Below are 15,219 nucleotides of genomic sequence, written 5' to 3' on the forward strand. Positions count from 1 at the left end.
GCTGGGCGAAAAAGTCACCTGCCGGCGGGGCATCGGCTCGAATCTCAACTTCTTCAATCTGCTGCTCTCTCTCCGGTCGATGGGCGTTTCCTATCTCCAGGCATGCTAATTCCTGCTCTCTAACTTCTTCTTCACTTCTTCCTCAATCATTAGATCAATCTCCCCTCTGCACCTGTCCGGTCGCACGCGCCGCTCTCACCTGAACCCCTCCTCCGGTTTCTCTTCAATCTCCAAAAATGGCTTCGAACTCGATCAAGCTCTTGACTGGTAACAGTCACCCTGAGCTTGCAAACCTTGTGGCAGCTCGGTATGCGCTATAGTTCTGGACTATTTCTGCACCCTTGCAGTACACCATGGACTAACGAGCCGTTTCAATTGACAGGCTTGGCATTGAATTGACCAAGATCATGGTCCTCCAATATTCGAACCAGGAAACCAGTGTCACAATCGGAGAGAGTGTACGAGATGAGGATGGTATTGTTGTCCACTCCGCCTGCTCAGACTCAGGCCCGCAAAAGATCTCGGGTTAATGTGTGCATTCTGCAGTTTTCATCTTGCAGTCGACGCGGCCCAATGATATCAACGATGGACTAATGGAGCTGCTCATCATGATCAATGCTTGCAAGACCGCCTCCGCAAGACGTATCACCGCCGTCATTCCCAACTTCCCTTATGCGCGCCAAGATAAGAAGGATAAGAGCCGTGCTCCTATCACCGCTAAGCTTATGGCGAACATGCTCCAGACTGCTGGTTGCAACCACGTCATCACCATGGACCTCCACGCCAGCCAGATCCAGGGCTTCTTCAACGTCCCCGTCGATAACCTGTATGCCGAGCCTAGCATTCTGAAGTGGATCCGCGAACACCTTGATGTGAGCAACTGTATCATTGTCAGTCCTGATGCTGGTGGTGCTAAGCGGTAAGTGAATTTGATTTATTGGAAGCTCGATATATTGCAAGTCGATATTAATGAGCAAATTTGAACAGTGCCACTGCCATCGCCGATCGTCTCGACCTCCAGTTCGCTCTCATCCACAAGGAGCGCCCCCGCCCTAACGAGGTCTCGCGCATGGTTCTCGTTGGTAGCGTCAAGGACAAGATCGCTATTATCGTTGACGACATGGCTGATACCTGCGGTACTCTTGTCAAGGCCGCCGATACTGTGATGCAGCACGGAGCCAAGGAAGTCAACGCTATCGTCGTCCACGGTATCCTTTCCGGCAAGGCTACTCAGAACATCAACAACAGCTGCCTGAGCCGTGTTGTTGTGACCAACACTGTTCCTCACGAAGACAAGAAGGAGCAGTGCGATAAGATCGAGACGATCGACATCAGCCCCACTCTTGCAGAGGCCTGCAGACGTACGCACAACGGCGAGTCTGTGAGCTTCCTGTTCTCGCACGCTGTCGCCTAAACGACTAGTAAGGGCACATGGCAGTGATGGAGGACAAGATGGACATGCCGCTATCTGGAGGCGGTTCACATTTGCTTTTTCTTTTTTTATTATTGTCGTGCGTAGTCGGATACCTCTAGGAGGGCCTAGATCATGAAATTAGGACTCTTTAGCCACGGAATTCCCGGGATAGGCGCCTCCGTCTGTCAAACTATATTTAACGCATTTACCGGTTATGAAGCTTATGGACCTTTGAGAAGGTGGAAAGGAAGGGAGATATGAAAAAGTCGGCGGCGCCTTTTTGCTTTCTATTACCAGCTGAATTGAAGCACTTATATTGTACATATATCAACGGTTTTCTTTTTTTTTCTCCCCCCTTGGTCGTCTTCATTCTGATGATGTACTATTCTTCTTTACTGTGAGCTGATCACATGTGGATTTTACTGATACAATAGATGCCATCTGAATTTAAATCTGTCCTGAAGATGTAATGTATACATTCTAAATATAGATATAGTCAGATTGGAAATACTGAATTTTAAAAAAAACACTACACGGACTTATCGGTATAGAAACTACGAAATAAACATTCCCAGTCGTCAAATTAACCTCGGAGATATCAGCTAGTTGAGTAAAATGCACACGGGCTAGCCCTAAATCGATCTTACTGCAAGTCGTACATTCAGTTCCGAGGTTTATATTTCCGGCTCTAATTAGTACTACTAAGTAGTAGTCGGACTTGTCAGCATGCTATCCATCCATCATCCATCCATCCCTTACTGATCAGCTGCACTAATAAGTATGCTTGCTTTTTTGCACTCCATTATTGACTTTATGCCATAAGTACCCATGGTGGTACTTTTTTTTTAGGTTTCCTAGGAATACTAGTATTTTACCAGTAGTAGCTCACAATGGGAAAGTTTCCTGACGGAGAGTACGGGGCGGAGAGAGTTTCCCGGAGTAATTAATAGATAATACGGTGGGCGAGGCGGGGGTTTGGCTTCTTTTCGTCCGTAACTGTTTTTCTTTTTCTGTTTTCTGGGTGGTTGTGGTTCTTTTGACGGAGGGTAATTGCTGTTAGTATTAGTGCAGTTTACTGCTAGTGCTATATGAGAATACTATGGAGCTAAAATAGGGTGCTTTTCATTGAGGACTATGCTACTACTAAAGTAGTACTAAAGGAGGCAAAAGACAGGAGTTTATATTTATAATAGTATGTATGATACCCATCACAAGCGTGACATGTATAGTAGTAATAGTAAGTAATAGACGAGTAGAAGATATGCACCAAGCGAGTGTCTATTTAAGACTGATGGGAGAAAGAAGAATAACAGCTTTATTTTCCTCACCGTTCCGTTCCGCCTTGAGGCATTTGGATCCATCATACGCTTGTCGAATATATACTTACTTCTTAATCTTCGTATACTGAGTTTGGGTGTAGGTTTAATTGTGGGATTAAACAAAGTCAGTACTAGGTAGGTTTGTAGGTGGATAAGGAGTAACTCTTTATTGATTTCTAGGCTATTGATGTGTATTTATTTAATTGTGAAACAATGCGTTTGGTGGCTGATTTGATTGTTTGATTTTGTAAAGTCAGTACGAGTGGTCAACGGTACTATGGATAAATACCGCGCAGGCAGTAAATCTATATTGAAGGGTAGTACTTACCGTCTTGCTGTATTAAATACATTTGGTAGGTAGGTGATTGTTATGAGGTGGGGGTAGTAATACTATTTCATTTCATGTTGTATTATCTTGTCATACTACAGTGGTAGTATATACCTGATACTAATAGGTGGCTAGGTAAGTAATGCCAGTCTTCATGTTCTCAACTTTGTAACACCAATAACACTAGCATACCTTCCTGCTACTATGTAGTAAATACCTCCCTAAAGATAGTACTAGATGGGTGTTACTACTACGAGCGGGGGCTGACTTCACCTGCCTAGTAATGGCTCTAATATCTATATTAGTACTTAGCCCTGGGTGCCCGTGCCTGAAGTATACATTTTGCACAGTTGGGTGGCGGAGGTTTGATTCACCGGTCTATGTAGAATTATAGGTCCATGACAATTGATGAGAAATAATGAACGCACTAGCTATATACATCAAGACATAAAGTGGGATTGTGTATGCTGGATGTGCAGTTAGAAAAACAGTGTCTGTGTCTACTCCGCACTTGACTAACGATCGCTAGTGGGATCTTGGGTTAAGAATAATTGTGGGTACACAAAAGAAGTACTGACCACACAATAATCAATCAATCCACTGGCTGGGCTACAATGGGACAAAATTTAGGTTTTACCACAGTAGGGTCCAAGTAATAAGTAATCATCCAGATCACACTACGCAGGGGAATAAATCAAAAAGAAAAGGAAAAAAAAAAACACCAACTGAAATTTTGGAATACAAAGAAGTTTCATTTCATTCACAAGCAGCGCACATAAAAGAGTAAATCATCTGCGGAGAACCGGAGTCCATGGGTATGTCTTTTTTTTGATACTCGTGCCAGGGAAGAGGGAGGGATAATGGTCGCAAGGCCATCTAGAATAAAAAGTGTGTAAAGAAAAAAACGAAGAAATTCTTTCACATTTTTTAATCCCTTTCATTTCCATAAAAACTGTGGAGAGATATAGCATTTCCTTTTTTGGTTTTGATGTGTTGGTTGGATCAGACAATATCGGCACGCCAGAGTCTCTCGGTCCGCTGCAGACGACTTCTCTCCTCTGTCTCAATATCTCTCCCTCCCCAAACCAAGGAGCTTTTTGTTCTTGGGTCGCTCTGCTTCGGAACTCGAAGATAGGAAAAGAGAAAATGGGTGGATATAAAAAAAATCCCCCTTCCCATTTGCTTGAGATTCTTTCTATAATACCCTTTTTCCCTTAGCTAGAACAGAGACGTAACCCGACCATTAACCCCCGCGGACAAACACATTTACTTCCTCATCGAAGACGCTCTCCGCTTGCGGAGCTCATCGCGCTTGGCCTTCTCCTCGTGGACACGGCTGGCAAGGAGCTTGGCGTAGTCGTTACTGTATCGCATGCATCGTTAGCGGATGTTCATTTCATTCATTCAGGTGCATGTCCCATCTAAGGGGGAAGGGTGCACTTACGCAGCCTCGCGGGCAGCCTCAGCACGACGGCGCTTGAGGGCAATGCGCTGGCGCTTACGCTGGAGACGCTGGGGAGTAACCAGACGCTGGATCTTGGGGGCCTTGGTGTAGTCGGGCTTGCCCTCACGGGTGACGGTACGACGGATGACGAACTTGCGGACGTCGTCCTTCTTGTCGAGACCGAAGAAGCGGCGGATCTTGGTGGCACGCTTGGGGCCGAGGCGCTTGGGGACAACGGTGTCGGTGAGACCGGGGAGCTCACCCTCACCCTGCTTGACGATGCTCAGGGCAAGAACAGCGAGGTCCTGACCGGTGATGGCTGTAGAAACGAAGCGTCAACGGATCAATTCGGAGGGTAATAACGGATGTATTGTTGTTGGGTAAAACCTACCACCACGGACGGACTTGCGCTTGCGCTCACCAGTGCGGCGGGGGCGGTAGCAGCTGCAACGGACATCAGTCTTCCATTTCGTAAACTCCAATATCGGCAGGTCGCATTTACCTGTGGCCATCGGCAAGGAGGAGGCGGGTACGGGTGGGGAGGAGAACTGCACACAAATCGATGAGTTTCTGCTGTGTTTTTGTCGGATTATATTTGCGTCGGTCGGTACATACCACCCTGCTTCATGGGGAAACCTGTGAAGAGCGTTAAAGTCAGCATCCAATGTTCATTCTTAACCATGATATCCAAAGATTCCTGTTCGTATTCGAGTCCTCCTAGTCGAGCCCAAATCCGAAATAACAGGGGAAAAGCAATCCAGTCGTACCTTGCTTGTCGTTACCACCGGTGATCTTGAGGATGTAACCCTTGAACTCGTCACCGAGAGAGTCGCCGGCAACCTATAGCAATAAAAGAAACCCCAATCAGTCTTCTGCTTTTCCCATAATTTTGCGTGTTTCCCATTTTTCGTCTCTTTTCCAACTGTGGTGTTTTCGGGGGCGGATATCCAAGGGGGGAGGGTTGCTGACTTCGGTTCCCATGCGCTTCTCCATGAAGGGACGGAGCTTGCGCTCATCGTCAACCTCGATGATCTTCTGAGACCCATTGGCCGGGTAGGAGATGTTGAGCTTCATCTTGACGGGTCTGCGCGGTCAAGACGGAGGGCGCGGTTTGTCGACAGGTCGAGGAGGTTCAGGTCGTCGGGGATTCGTTCTTCGTGGGATTTTTTTGGTGGTGTAGCGAGATTTCCCTGTGTGGGCGGCTGACTAAGTCCACTAACCCTTCTGGACTTAGCGCCCTCGGTAGGGCTCTTATGTCAGCACTCCCGGCACCTGACTTGCCCCCTTGCCCTTTCGGGAACTACGAGGCTAGGCCTGTATATGCTTGAGGATACCATCAGGTTATTGTGATGAAAACAGGGTCTAAGGTTTTGGTTACGCGCTGATGCTCGTATTCCATGATGCACCTACTTGATCCAAAAGACAGGTGAAGGTTCTGTTCTTAAAGCGGCAGCGTGTATTAGGTCACCTGACCTTCGTGTGATCCCTGCGACCCCGTGTATACAGTAGGCAAAATTGGGGTCAAATATCTCCAACAGATCGGAGTCTTCCATATCCATGTCTGATAACCATACCTGTCTCTGGTCGCGACCTTATGCATCCAACAGTCAGCAGCTAGAACAGTCTATTGACTCTATCCAGTAACCAAACCCCTAAACTAGCTTTGAGTAGAGTGCCTCCTAAGCTTCAACAAGGCGAATTCGGGGAGCCACCGTGTTGCGTCTTAGGTGCCACATTTCTCGTCATATAGGTCTTTCTCCGAGCTGACCTTTATTTCTTGCGTACTCCGGACTCTGCCCTGCAGCCTATAATGCAACACATGTAGACTGATGTGTGCGCTTCGAGCTAGGCACTGAGAGGGTGCACATGCTATCATTATGCAGGACATTTTTGAGAATAAGAACTCTTCATCATAATGAGCTTATTGTCCCAAGTGAGTAGTTGATGCCATCCAGGGGTTAGTTATAGTCAACCCCTGAGCGTCTCGGCGATAGGAATTAGTAGATCTAGTCAGTCAATCAGGTGCCGAACTGGTCCGGGTCGGAATCACAACGACCAGCAAAGCTTGGAAGGAGCTTCTTCGAAGTGCATCTTTATAAGTCGCAACCAGAAGTTCGAGAAGCACCAGATATATAGGAAGGAAGGTATAATTATGAAGGGCGCTTTCGCTGACTCGGATTTAGTTGCACATTGCGTTCTTCCGTTCCCGACAGCCAAAGACGGGAGACCAATCCGGATCGAGTTGGGCCGTTCGGAAGGTCGGAGTCTAAAGTGGCAGGCTGTCTTGGAGAGGCGGCCCCCCCGTTATCTATTAACTAATGGTTGATTATTGATTGATTACTACCTACCACCAACACTGCGCCTTCGGTAGTAGATACTAGATAGATAGATAGTGGCCGAGGAGGGGTGTTGTTCATGACATCCCAGTAAGGGGGTTCAGGGAACATGACCGCCTTTTCCGACAGACGTTCGTTGCTGATTCGATGACATTTCTATTGCTGGAACAGAGAAATGTCCACGAGGGCAGGCCAGTGAGATCCACTGATGGGGACTTGGCCTTGTACAAAACCGCCTCTTCCAAGCTCAATGGAGTCTTGGGACTGACGCAAAAGACCCAGAGCACGCGACTGGTTACCGTTCCGACGTCGCCGCGCGGCCACTGCCAACGTCCGAGAGGCCAGGACAAGAACAGCCTTACGGCAGATGCAAAGATGGCCACAAGCGCGCTATCGTAGTGGACAGGTCAGGGAACATTTTCTGTTTCCTCACTCAACTCTCGCACTGTTCGGTATTGTCTCCTTTTTCTTGTTACTGCATCCGTTCCCCTCAGGTTCTCGTTTTCATCCGACTGACAGAGTTCTCCAGTCAAGTCCCCACTCTGGCGCCAACCATCCCCATCGCACGCTATTAGTCTCTCCTCTTTGCACGGTACTGCCGGAGGTCATCCTGTCTTGTGCTTCTGTTAGGGGAAGAAGTTCTTGCTTGATCTCGCCGCAGATCACTACGTACGGCGTATCCGTCTTATCTCATTTCCCCCCCCCCCTTTCCGTCGTTCGGTTTCTTCTCGTTTTCCTTTGGTCAAACGTATACTCTCAGCATCGTTGTGTGCAACCGCGCAACAAAGAGTGCCGCCGATCGCCCCCAGCGTTTATCGGCTTCGCCTGCGAAGCCCAGCGGCTTTCGCTGTCTCGCCTCCGCCCTTCGTATCCGTCCTTTATGCCCGGACCCAATGCGCCTCTTTAGCAAATTTCACGCGGTCTGCGCCTTGGCTGTGTGCAGCATTCTCCTGTCAGCCTCCTTTCTCGCCTCTCAGCATTACTATCGTCGGGTAGTCTTGACAAAAGAGCCCTCGTCGGATTTCCGCGCCACGGCATCTTTCGACCGTCGCCTAGTCGTCTTTGGTGACTCGTGGAGCGATAACAATGCAGCCGAGCTTCAGGGATCTGTATGGACGGACTGGCTTTGTAACTCGGTGAGTGTGAAAGCTACTTGGCTGGATCAAAGTGGTAAGCTAATCTCACGGCTTAGTTCTCATGTCACCATGAAAACTTAGCGGAGACGGCCAAGTCTCTGAAAGGAAATTACATTGGCTCTGTGGTGGATAACACGGAGCTGTCGGGTTCCTTACTCAACCTCTACAAGTCTCCATTGGCGGATCTGAAAGCTCAGGTCGCCAATTGGATTGCGGCGGAGACGGAAGCCACGAGAGAGATGGATGCGACTGCGGTTGGCATGCGTCAGAATCGCACCATCGTGGTTGTCTCCTTTGGTGTATGGGACTTGTGGAACGTAATGGCAAAAACGTACGAGGACGCATCCCATGCAGTCGATCGCAATATCAAAGTCATTATGGAGGAGCTGGATTTGCTGGCCGAGACATGGGGCAGCAATGACCTCAAGATCATCCTGACATTAGCACCAGATGTAACCTTCCTGCCGGCCTATAGAGCGCAGGGTCAGCCGCAGATTACCAAGCACAAAGATGCCGTGAGGATCGCAGACTATTGGAACGGAGAACTCCGCAATAACGCCGAAGATTGGTCGAACGGCACGATTTATTTGTTCGACACCAACTCTTTTCTGGCCGACCAGATTCGCGACTGGCAACTCTTTGCCGCAGGGATCGAGGAAGAGAGTGGATTGGGGAAGAACGAGGATCCCGGTTGGGAGAATGTTGAAGACGCATGCGTCCAAAGCAGCCAGCAATGGATGGTGACGTCAGGCGCGCAACAGTGCGACCGTCCGGAGAAATTTCTGTTCTGGTAAGGACAAGGAATTATGATTGGCGCCCATTGACTTGATCGAGTGCTGACCGTATCATTTTCAGGAACGACATGCACCTTGGCCCCTCAGCGCATAGACTTCTGGGCGCGGAAGTGTTCCATGGAATCGAAGAGATGTGGCTCCGATGATTTTCCCTTAAACACCAAAATAAGAGAGCAGAGAAAAGAAAAAAAAAATTCTAAAAGCGCAACCGATGAGGTCTTACTATTATTTTCCATTACCTCTTGAGACGTAATTCGCCAAGGACAGGCTGGGGGGAAACTTGTTCTGTAGATGATTAGACATCAGCCGCTTCCCGGGACCATCAAACGCTGATGAACGGCACTATCAAATGGCGGCCTGCTTCTCTTATCTCCATTGCGCCTGCTATTCGATTATTCGACTGGTCTCTAGGCGATGTGCCAATAGGTCTGAGACCATGTCTTTCTCCCCGCTCAGAGACTGGATGAGTGAGAGGAAAGAGTTTGTGCTGGGGGAGCACAGCTGTTTCGAATCACGAGAGGTTTCAGGTCGCTACCAAACAAGGACCGAACGGGGGACTGGCCAGAGTGGTATGTCTCATTGAGAATGAGCACGGAAGTCAGGCTGCCTCATCCGGAAACGGACGATTGTAACGTGATGGCGGTGGATAGTGGAGCAGGGATCGGAATGCGATCGCCACAGGGTAGATCGATCCGGTCTCCAGCCTGGAAATGGGGACACCTGCAACATCAACGTGTCAATGGAGACCCGTGAACCTTTCTGATGGATCGGGGGAACTACGGATCAGACTTTGGGGAGGTAAAGAATAATGGAACCTGACCGGACCCTGTGGAAAATCCCCCTTTGAAGGATGGTTGGGGAAAACAGCAGGGGTAACGGATGGCGCGGACGGTGCTGGTGGATGGAGATTTGGTGGTGTCGGTGGTAAGTAAGAGCACGGAGTAGTGAGAAGTAGTAATCATCCAGTGTCAGTTTGCCAAATCGGGCTGTCCGTTCTTTTCCCTGTTTTGCTTTCGGTGCTTTTTTATTTTTTATTTGCTTCTTCTCTTTCTCTCTTTTTTGACTCCTCTTTCCTTTCATTCGGTGCTGGCTGTTAGTTTCTTTGTCTCCGAAGAGGATCGGCCTGCTGTCATGGAAGCCTCGGGAAGTTCTGTCATTAGCCAGGAGCTGTCCTGGATAAAAAGTACCTTCGCTCTAGATGGGGGAGAAAGGTGGAGGTGGAGATGGCGGAATTCTGATACCGCCACCTGGAATGTAAGTATTACACCATAGTAGCCATGGCCACGATCGCTGTTTTCCCTTTTAATTTATGGTCCAAGCAAGTAGGGAGGAATGGGGAACGACGGAGTTCAGTACCCAGTGTAGATTAGTGGGTATCAAACTTCCAGGAACTACTACCTTAGAGAGCCAAGCAAGCAAATCAAGCACGTTCAGTTAGTTCAAATAGGTAGGTAGGTAGGTAGTAGTAAGTAGTAACCAAACGATACTTGCGAGGGAGCAAGCAAATAGCAAGCAGCCAGCAGCAAACAACAAGTACCTTCAAAGTACCACCTAGGCAGCCGAGTAGGGTACTACTACTGTAGAAGGCTAGTGGTGTGCGTGCCAGACCGTGGTAAAGCAAAGCAAGCAGGATGATGCTGGCGAGAAATTAGACGGATTGGAAGACAATCAAATCCATTTGCGCATGTGTCACATTGGCGGTGGGCCAATTGCCAGGCCCGGTCGGGCTCTGTGGATCGCTAATTGGTCCCAGATCACTGCAGCACACCGCATGCGGACGCCGAACAGACAAAGGAAAGCTAAAATGGCTCCAGGATTGAAACAATAAACCTGTATAGCAATCTCTAAGCAACTAGTCGATTAGTGTGGTAGACTTTCTTGACTAAGTAGGGAGAGTATTGAGAGGGGGGAAAGGGCAGAAAGTAAAAAAGGTAAAACAACTAGGTACTTAGGTCCCCAGGTTTAACTAGTAGCTTTCCGGGTAGCTATGACTTAGTAAAATGTGTATTATTATCGAACTGCCCAAACATATTAAATGATGCCCCAAAACAAAAAGGCAATCAATCATCCAGAATGAGCTCTGGAAGGGCCCATTTCTTGTCCCTACTGCTGACTCACCTGGTAATAAAATAGAGAAGAAGAGGTTCACATTCAGGTTGTTGCTTTTCTGCTGCTACCTCCCCAAGTGCCCACTTTGTCTCTCTCGCCCTCTGGCTCTCTCTTGCTCTTCCAGTCCTTGGGTACCTTTGGTTGGGGGGTCATCCAGGGACAAGTAAGTACTAAGTAGTAGAGTCAAGTCAAGGTACCTCTCTTCCTCCGCCCCAGTACAACACCGCACCACCCGATGAAAGGTACCATGATGATACGTCCTTCCCAACCCGGGAGGTTTCCTCACTTTGAGGTTCCATCACATCTCTCCGAACAGCTGTCTCTGGTGGGGATAATGTCCCCTCCCAACCGAACGAAGGACTCGGGTCATCCTGACAGGGACAAAGAAACCAAAAAGCCCGGGATTTTTAGTCGTAGTCAAAGGGAGGGGCGCCAGACCGAAGGGCCCCAAAGATAGCTCCCCATAACAAAGCACTTGAAAAGCCAAATCCTGGCTTTATCTCACTGGCGTCCCCTCGGCTTGGTTGGCTCGGCCTGAATGGAAATATCATTTCATTGTCAAAGAACGAGGAGGCAGCAAAAGGAAGGCAGAAAAAGAAAAGAAAATCACCAGCAGTGAGGACACCCCTGACGCCTCCAAATAATAATCCAGCTGAATATTATTATCAGCATTCTTATTATTATTATTATTATTATTATCATCATCATCTTTTCTTCCTAATTATTATCATTCGACCCTGAACTGAAAAAAAAAAATAAAATATTTCACACCAAAGACACCAACAGAGACGGCCACTCGATTGGAAAAAGAAAGAAAAGAAAAGAAAGTATTAACAACAGCCAGTTTGGAAATACCCGGTGCAGCACGAGGAGAAACTCATTCGTCTCGTTGACTATAACTATAACCTTATATTGGGGCTTTCTTTCTTTCATCCACTTGTGCAGCGTCCGCCCATTCAAGGGCCACGGCTCTCTCTATAACCTCGATTTCTCACCCACCATCTCGCAGACTTTCATTATTCATTGCCCGCCATTTTCCTTTCAGTCTGCTGGTTCATCCACTTCTCTGTCCCCCCAAAAAGCCCTTTGCTCTTTACTCCATAAAATAAATGTCATGTCTTACGATCGCGTTCTGCCCAAGCCTCCTCTTCTACACCATGACAGCTCTCACCATCTTCCCCTGTCACGGCCTACTAGTAACCTCCTCGAGCATAAGATCATGAATGACGACGTCGCGAAAGTGTCCATGATGGACCGTCATCTAGACACTGCTGCTTTGAGTGGTCATCGTCGATTCACTGACACACTGCCCCCGGTGCATCTGACCACTCTGAATCGAAGCAAGGTAGCTCTCAACAAAGTCGCCTCCAACGCTGCCTCTGCTATTGAGGTCCCGAAGTCCGCGAATCTTCTACCTACCAAGGCTATACCTCTCCGTGAACGCTCGTCTTTGTCGGAACGGTCGTCGTCATCTAGTCCAATCAAGACGTCGAATACTCCCACCCCAAGGGAGTCGGCAACACAGTTCTGCCTCTGTCAGCCGGATCCGAAGATCCCTAGGCCCCGGAATGGTATGCAATCTGAAATCTACTCGATTTGCTTCTTGAGCTGACAAACAGGTAAAAGCATTCATCCTATACCGCCAACATTACCAGGCTGCAGTGGTCGCGCAGAATCCAGGCCTTGCCAATCCTGAAATCTCCAAAATTATTGGGGAGCAATGGAGAGGACTACCACAAGAGACAAAGGATGAGTGGAAAGCGCTGGCAGAGGTAAGCAAATTATTGCTATGAGACTCTCAAGCCACCTAACCCTTGACAGGAGGAGAAAGCTCGGCATCAACAACAATACCCAGAGTATCGCTATCAACCTCGTCGCTACGGTCGGGATGGGAATCTCCGCAGCGGAGCATCTGGCATCAGCCATAACCCTCCAGGCTCTACAGTCTGCAGCCGATGTGGAGGCCGTGTGATGAACCCTCCAGTATCACCAGAGACTCCTTATACACCCAGGGCCTCCTTTTTCGGCGGAAAGTCGGCACCTGGTGAAGTCTTCTCAGCACGCAGTAGCCAGTGTCGAGCCAAAGATCTGGACCGTGCTCCTAATGTCATCAAGCTCATCCCTAATGGGAATGGGGAATCACGCATGCCTCGCCAGCACTTTGTGGAAAGCAGAAGCCGATCACCAGATAGTAAGCGCAGGCGGTTGGGACCGCTTGGTCCTTATGACATCCGTGAAAGAAGCCCGGATTCTTCATATCCTGCATCTCCATACACACCTCGCTCGGCCGTAGCAGACTCACGAGGTCTATACCAGCCGCTACAGCAGCCACGGCCCGGCCGAAATGTCAAGGAGTATACCCCGCCGGATCCCAGCCTGAAACTTCCACCGCTACAAACAGCTGCTCATGTTCCCGGGACTCTCACCCCGACGACTCCATATTCGCATGATGGGCCTAGCATTGAAGCGACGGTCATGACAATTTCATTTCTCAACAAGATAAAGGTTCTGGCTAAGATCTCACCGCCCTTAACACCAGCATACCATGACGGATCTTCGTTCCGACGCGGGGCTGTGATTGCTGTGGATGGACAAGATCTTGTTCTTGTCAAGATGATGGTCGAATTTTTGAACAACACATTACAGAAGGAGGGCAGATATCTCACCCGAGTCTTCGGAGGACCCGAGATTCGGTCTCGTGAGAGCTATTCCGAATCCGAGCAAATGGGTGACGCAACTGTCGATTATCTCAACATCATCTCCTCCTGGCACCGCATCTCTGACGAAATAGTTAGCTTCGTGAAGCCTTCACGAGCATCATCGGAGCCAAAGTCAGTCGACGAAGAGTCTACGCCAGGAGTGTCGCCGCGGACTATTATACCCAAGACTGCTGAATTACAGATCAACTCTCCGGAGCAATCCAGCGACAACAGCTCTGTGTCGACAGTCTCTACCGGAATGGGCTCCATTACGATGCCCGTGCCTGTCGCACTTGTTCCACGATACCAACTAACGACTGCGGATGCTTTTGCCTGCTCCGTCCCAATCGGGGACTCGTATGCACCACTTGACCACTGGCAGTGGATGGCATCTCTGTGGCGTGCGTGCGTAGGACCGGACATAACCGTGTACATCCGAGAATGCGAGAAGGGCGAACTAGAGCGTCTTGGAGGTAACCCCGTGGAAGTTCGTCTTCATGATGCGCGAACCATTGTGGTGCGAAGACTGGCATCCTCATCGAGTGAACTAGAGGAGAAGTCGCTTAAGAGAGTCGGCTTCGAAATTGAGGACTTCCTCACCCAATGAGCTTGTAATATGATCCTACCCAAAATATGCCAGCTTTGTCAGGCTCGCATGTTCTTTTTTTCTTGTCTTTTCTTGACATTCTTCTCCGGACATATGGGGGTTTACACTTTCATAAATTGCCTTCCTTTTTTTATTACTCTTCGATTTCATTTTTTTCTAGGCTCTAGCCTATTTTGCGGGGGTTCTGTCTGGTTCGGGGTTTTGTGGCTAGTGAAAATGGGTGGCTTTGGCTTTTCTTGTAGATTTACTTATCAGCTCCGGATAATATATGTCTGTGATCGACGATGATGTTTTTACTACCGACGTTATGCACAAAAGCGCAGACATCATTGCTTCTATCTCAACACTTGACAAGACTTACTATATTTGAATACACATACAAAGTAGTGAGAGAAACGACCCACCGACGCAGCAGGCCATCAATAACACTCCACAATGCTCCAAGACAATCCACATCGCTGCCTAAGGCCCAAAGAAAGCTCCTAATATAACCTAAATCGGTAAAGGGCAGGGCGGTGACCGGTCCAGACCAATCACAGGCGCACTATGGCGGTGATTGCCGGCTTATCGGGATACCCTGGAATGCGCGGTGCGATGAATGAGCCCACTGTAGCGCATATCCTTCACTGGACATGTCTTGTGAAGGGCGAGCAGGTCGGTTTTATGCGCTGCGCTAGTTCTTTCCAATGTTTGAATCTGAACTCCGTGGAAATCCTCACCACGACCGAGTCTGATCGAATGCATGGGCTGCCCGCTAAAGGTTATCGCCTCTTCATGCAGCCTCCGTGACGGCAAAGGGGCACAACGACAGATCTTATACGAACGATATGTTGGCGACTGATTACGATATGATACATGATTATACTGCGGTTTCCGGTAATAATGCTCCTGGAGTTAAGCAGGTATGTTGCATGGCCTTGTGTGAGAATAGCATTTGATTTACATTGCGCTGGATGTCTGCTTCGCGAAAATGCCCGTTTCTGTTAACAGGCTTAATGCTCATTTATTGCTTCAATCTCTGCAGATACAAACT

The 15,219-nt window shown here is 48.6% G+C and overlaps 4 protein-coding genes across 4 annotated transcripts; 3 read left to right on the top strand and 1 right to left on the bottom strand.

The window, feature by feature from the left end:
- Positions 1-45: 45 nt before the first annotated feature.
- On the top strand, positions 46-1,880 carry BO87DRAFT_376457 (ribose-phosphate diphosphokinase). The gene is made up of 4 exons (XM_025623305.1): positions 46-307; positions 383-474; positions 547-919; positions 988-1,880. Exons 1-4 carry the CDS (start codon positions 237-239, stop codon positions 1,412-1,414), a joined length of 963 nt encoding a protein of 320 aa, XP_025480060.1. The 5' UTR covers positions 46-236; the 3' UTR covers positions 1,415-1,880.
- A 2,447-nt stretch (positions 1,881-4,327) lies between these two features.
- BO87DRAFT_308229 (40S ribosomal protein eS6) lies at positions 4,328-5,579 on the bottom strand (the record flags this gene model as incomplete). The annotated part of the gene is made up of 7 exons (XM_025619423.1): positions 4,328-4,424; positions 4,506-4,824; positions 4,897-4,949; positions 5,008-5,053; positions 5,121-5,141; positions 5,273-5,345; positions 5,475-5,579. The coding sequence occupies 7 exons, from the start codon at positions 5,577-5,579 to the stop codon at positions 4,328-4,330; spliced, it is 714 nt and encodes a 237-aa protein (XP_025480061.1).
- Positions 5,580-7,526: 1,947 nt separating this feature from the next.
- Positions 7,527-9,019, top strand: BO87DRAFT_51259 (uncharacterized protein). Its single transcript, XM_025629343.1, has 3 exons — positions 7,527-7,977; positions 8,034-8,767; positions 8,833-9,019. The coding sequence occupies exons 1-3, from the start codon at positions 7,735-7,737 to the stop codon at positions 8,915-8,917; spliced, it is 1,062 nt and encodes a 353-aa protein (XP_025480062.1). The 5' UTR covers positions 7,527-7,734; the 3' UTR covers positions 8,918-9,019.
- Positions 9,020-11,663: 2,644 nt separating this feature from the next.
- Positions 11,664-14,461, top strand: BO87DRAFT_358608 (putative HMG box transcriptional regulator). The gene is made up of 3 exons (XM_025621476.1): positions 11,664-12,451; positions 12,507-12,652; positions 12,702-14,461. Exons 1-3 carry the CDS (start codon positions 11,995-11,997, stop codon positions 14,184-14,186), a joined length of 2,088 nt encoding a protein of 695 aa, XP_025480063.1. The 5' UTR covers positions 11,664-11,994; the 3' UTR covers positions 14,187-14,461.
- Positions 14,462-15,219: the final 758 nt, after the last annotated feature.

The sequence above is a fragment of the Aspergillus neoniger genome (genome assembly GCF_003184625.1).
Source record: "Aspergillus neoniger CBS 115656 unplaced genomic scaffold BO87scaffold_15, whole genome shotgun sequence".
Taxonomy (NCBI): Eukaryota; Fungi; Ascomycota; class Eurotiomycetes; order Eurotiales; family Aspergillaceae; genus Aspergillus; species Aspergillus neoniger.

Coding starts and splice junctions, on each gene's coding strand:
- BO87DRAFT_376457 (XM_025623305.1), top strand. CDS start 237: ATGGCTTCGAACTCGATCAAGCTCTTGACTGGTAACAGTCACCCTGAG. Junction 308..382: donor GCAAACCTTGTGGCAGCTCG/GTATGCGCTATA, acceptor TTCAATTGACAG/GCTTGGCATTGAATTGACCA. Junction 920..987: donor GATGCTGGTGGTGCTAAGCG/GTAAGTGAATTT, acceptor AAATTTGAACAG/TGCCACTGCCATCGCCGATC.
- BO87DRAFT_51259 (XM_025629343.1), top strand. CDS start 7,735: ATGCGCCTCTTTAGCAAATTTCACGCGGTCTGCGCCTTGGCTGTGTGC. Junction 7,978..8,033: donor CGGACTGGCTTTGTAACTCG/GTGAGTGTGAAA, acceptor CTCACGGCTTAG/TTCTCATGTCACCATGAAAA. Junction 8,768..8,832: donor CCGGAGAAATTTCTGTTCTG/GTAAGGACAAGG, acceptor TATCATTTTCAG/GAACGACATGCACCTTGGCC.
- BO87DRAFT_358608 (XM_025621476.1), top strand. CDS start 11,995: ATGTCTTACGATCGCGTTCTGCCCAAGCCTCCTCTTCTACACCATGAC. Junction 12,452..12,506: donor GATCCCTAGGCCCCGGAATG/GTATGCAATCTG, acceptor AACAGGTAAAAG/CATTCATCCTATACCGCCAA. Junction 12,653..12,701: donor AGTGGAAAGCGCTGGCAGAG/GTAAGCAAATTA, acceptor AACCCTTGACAG/GAGGAGAAAGCTCGGCATCA.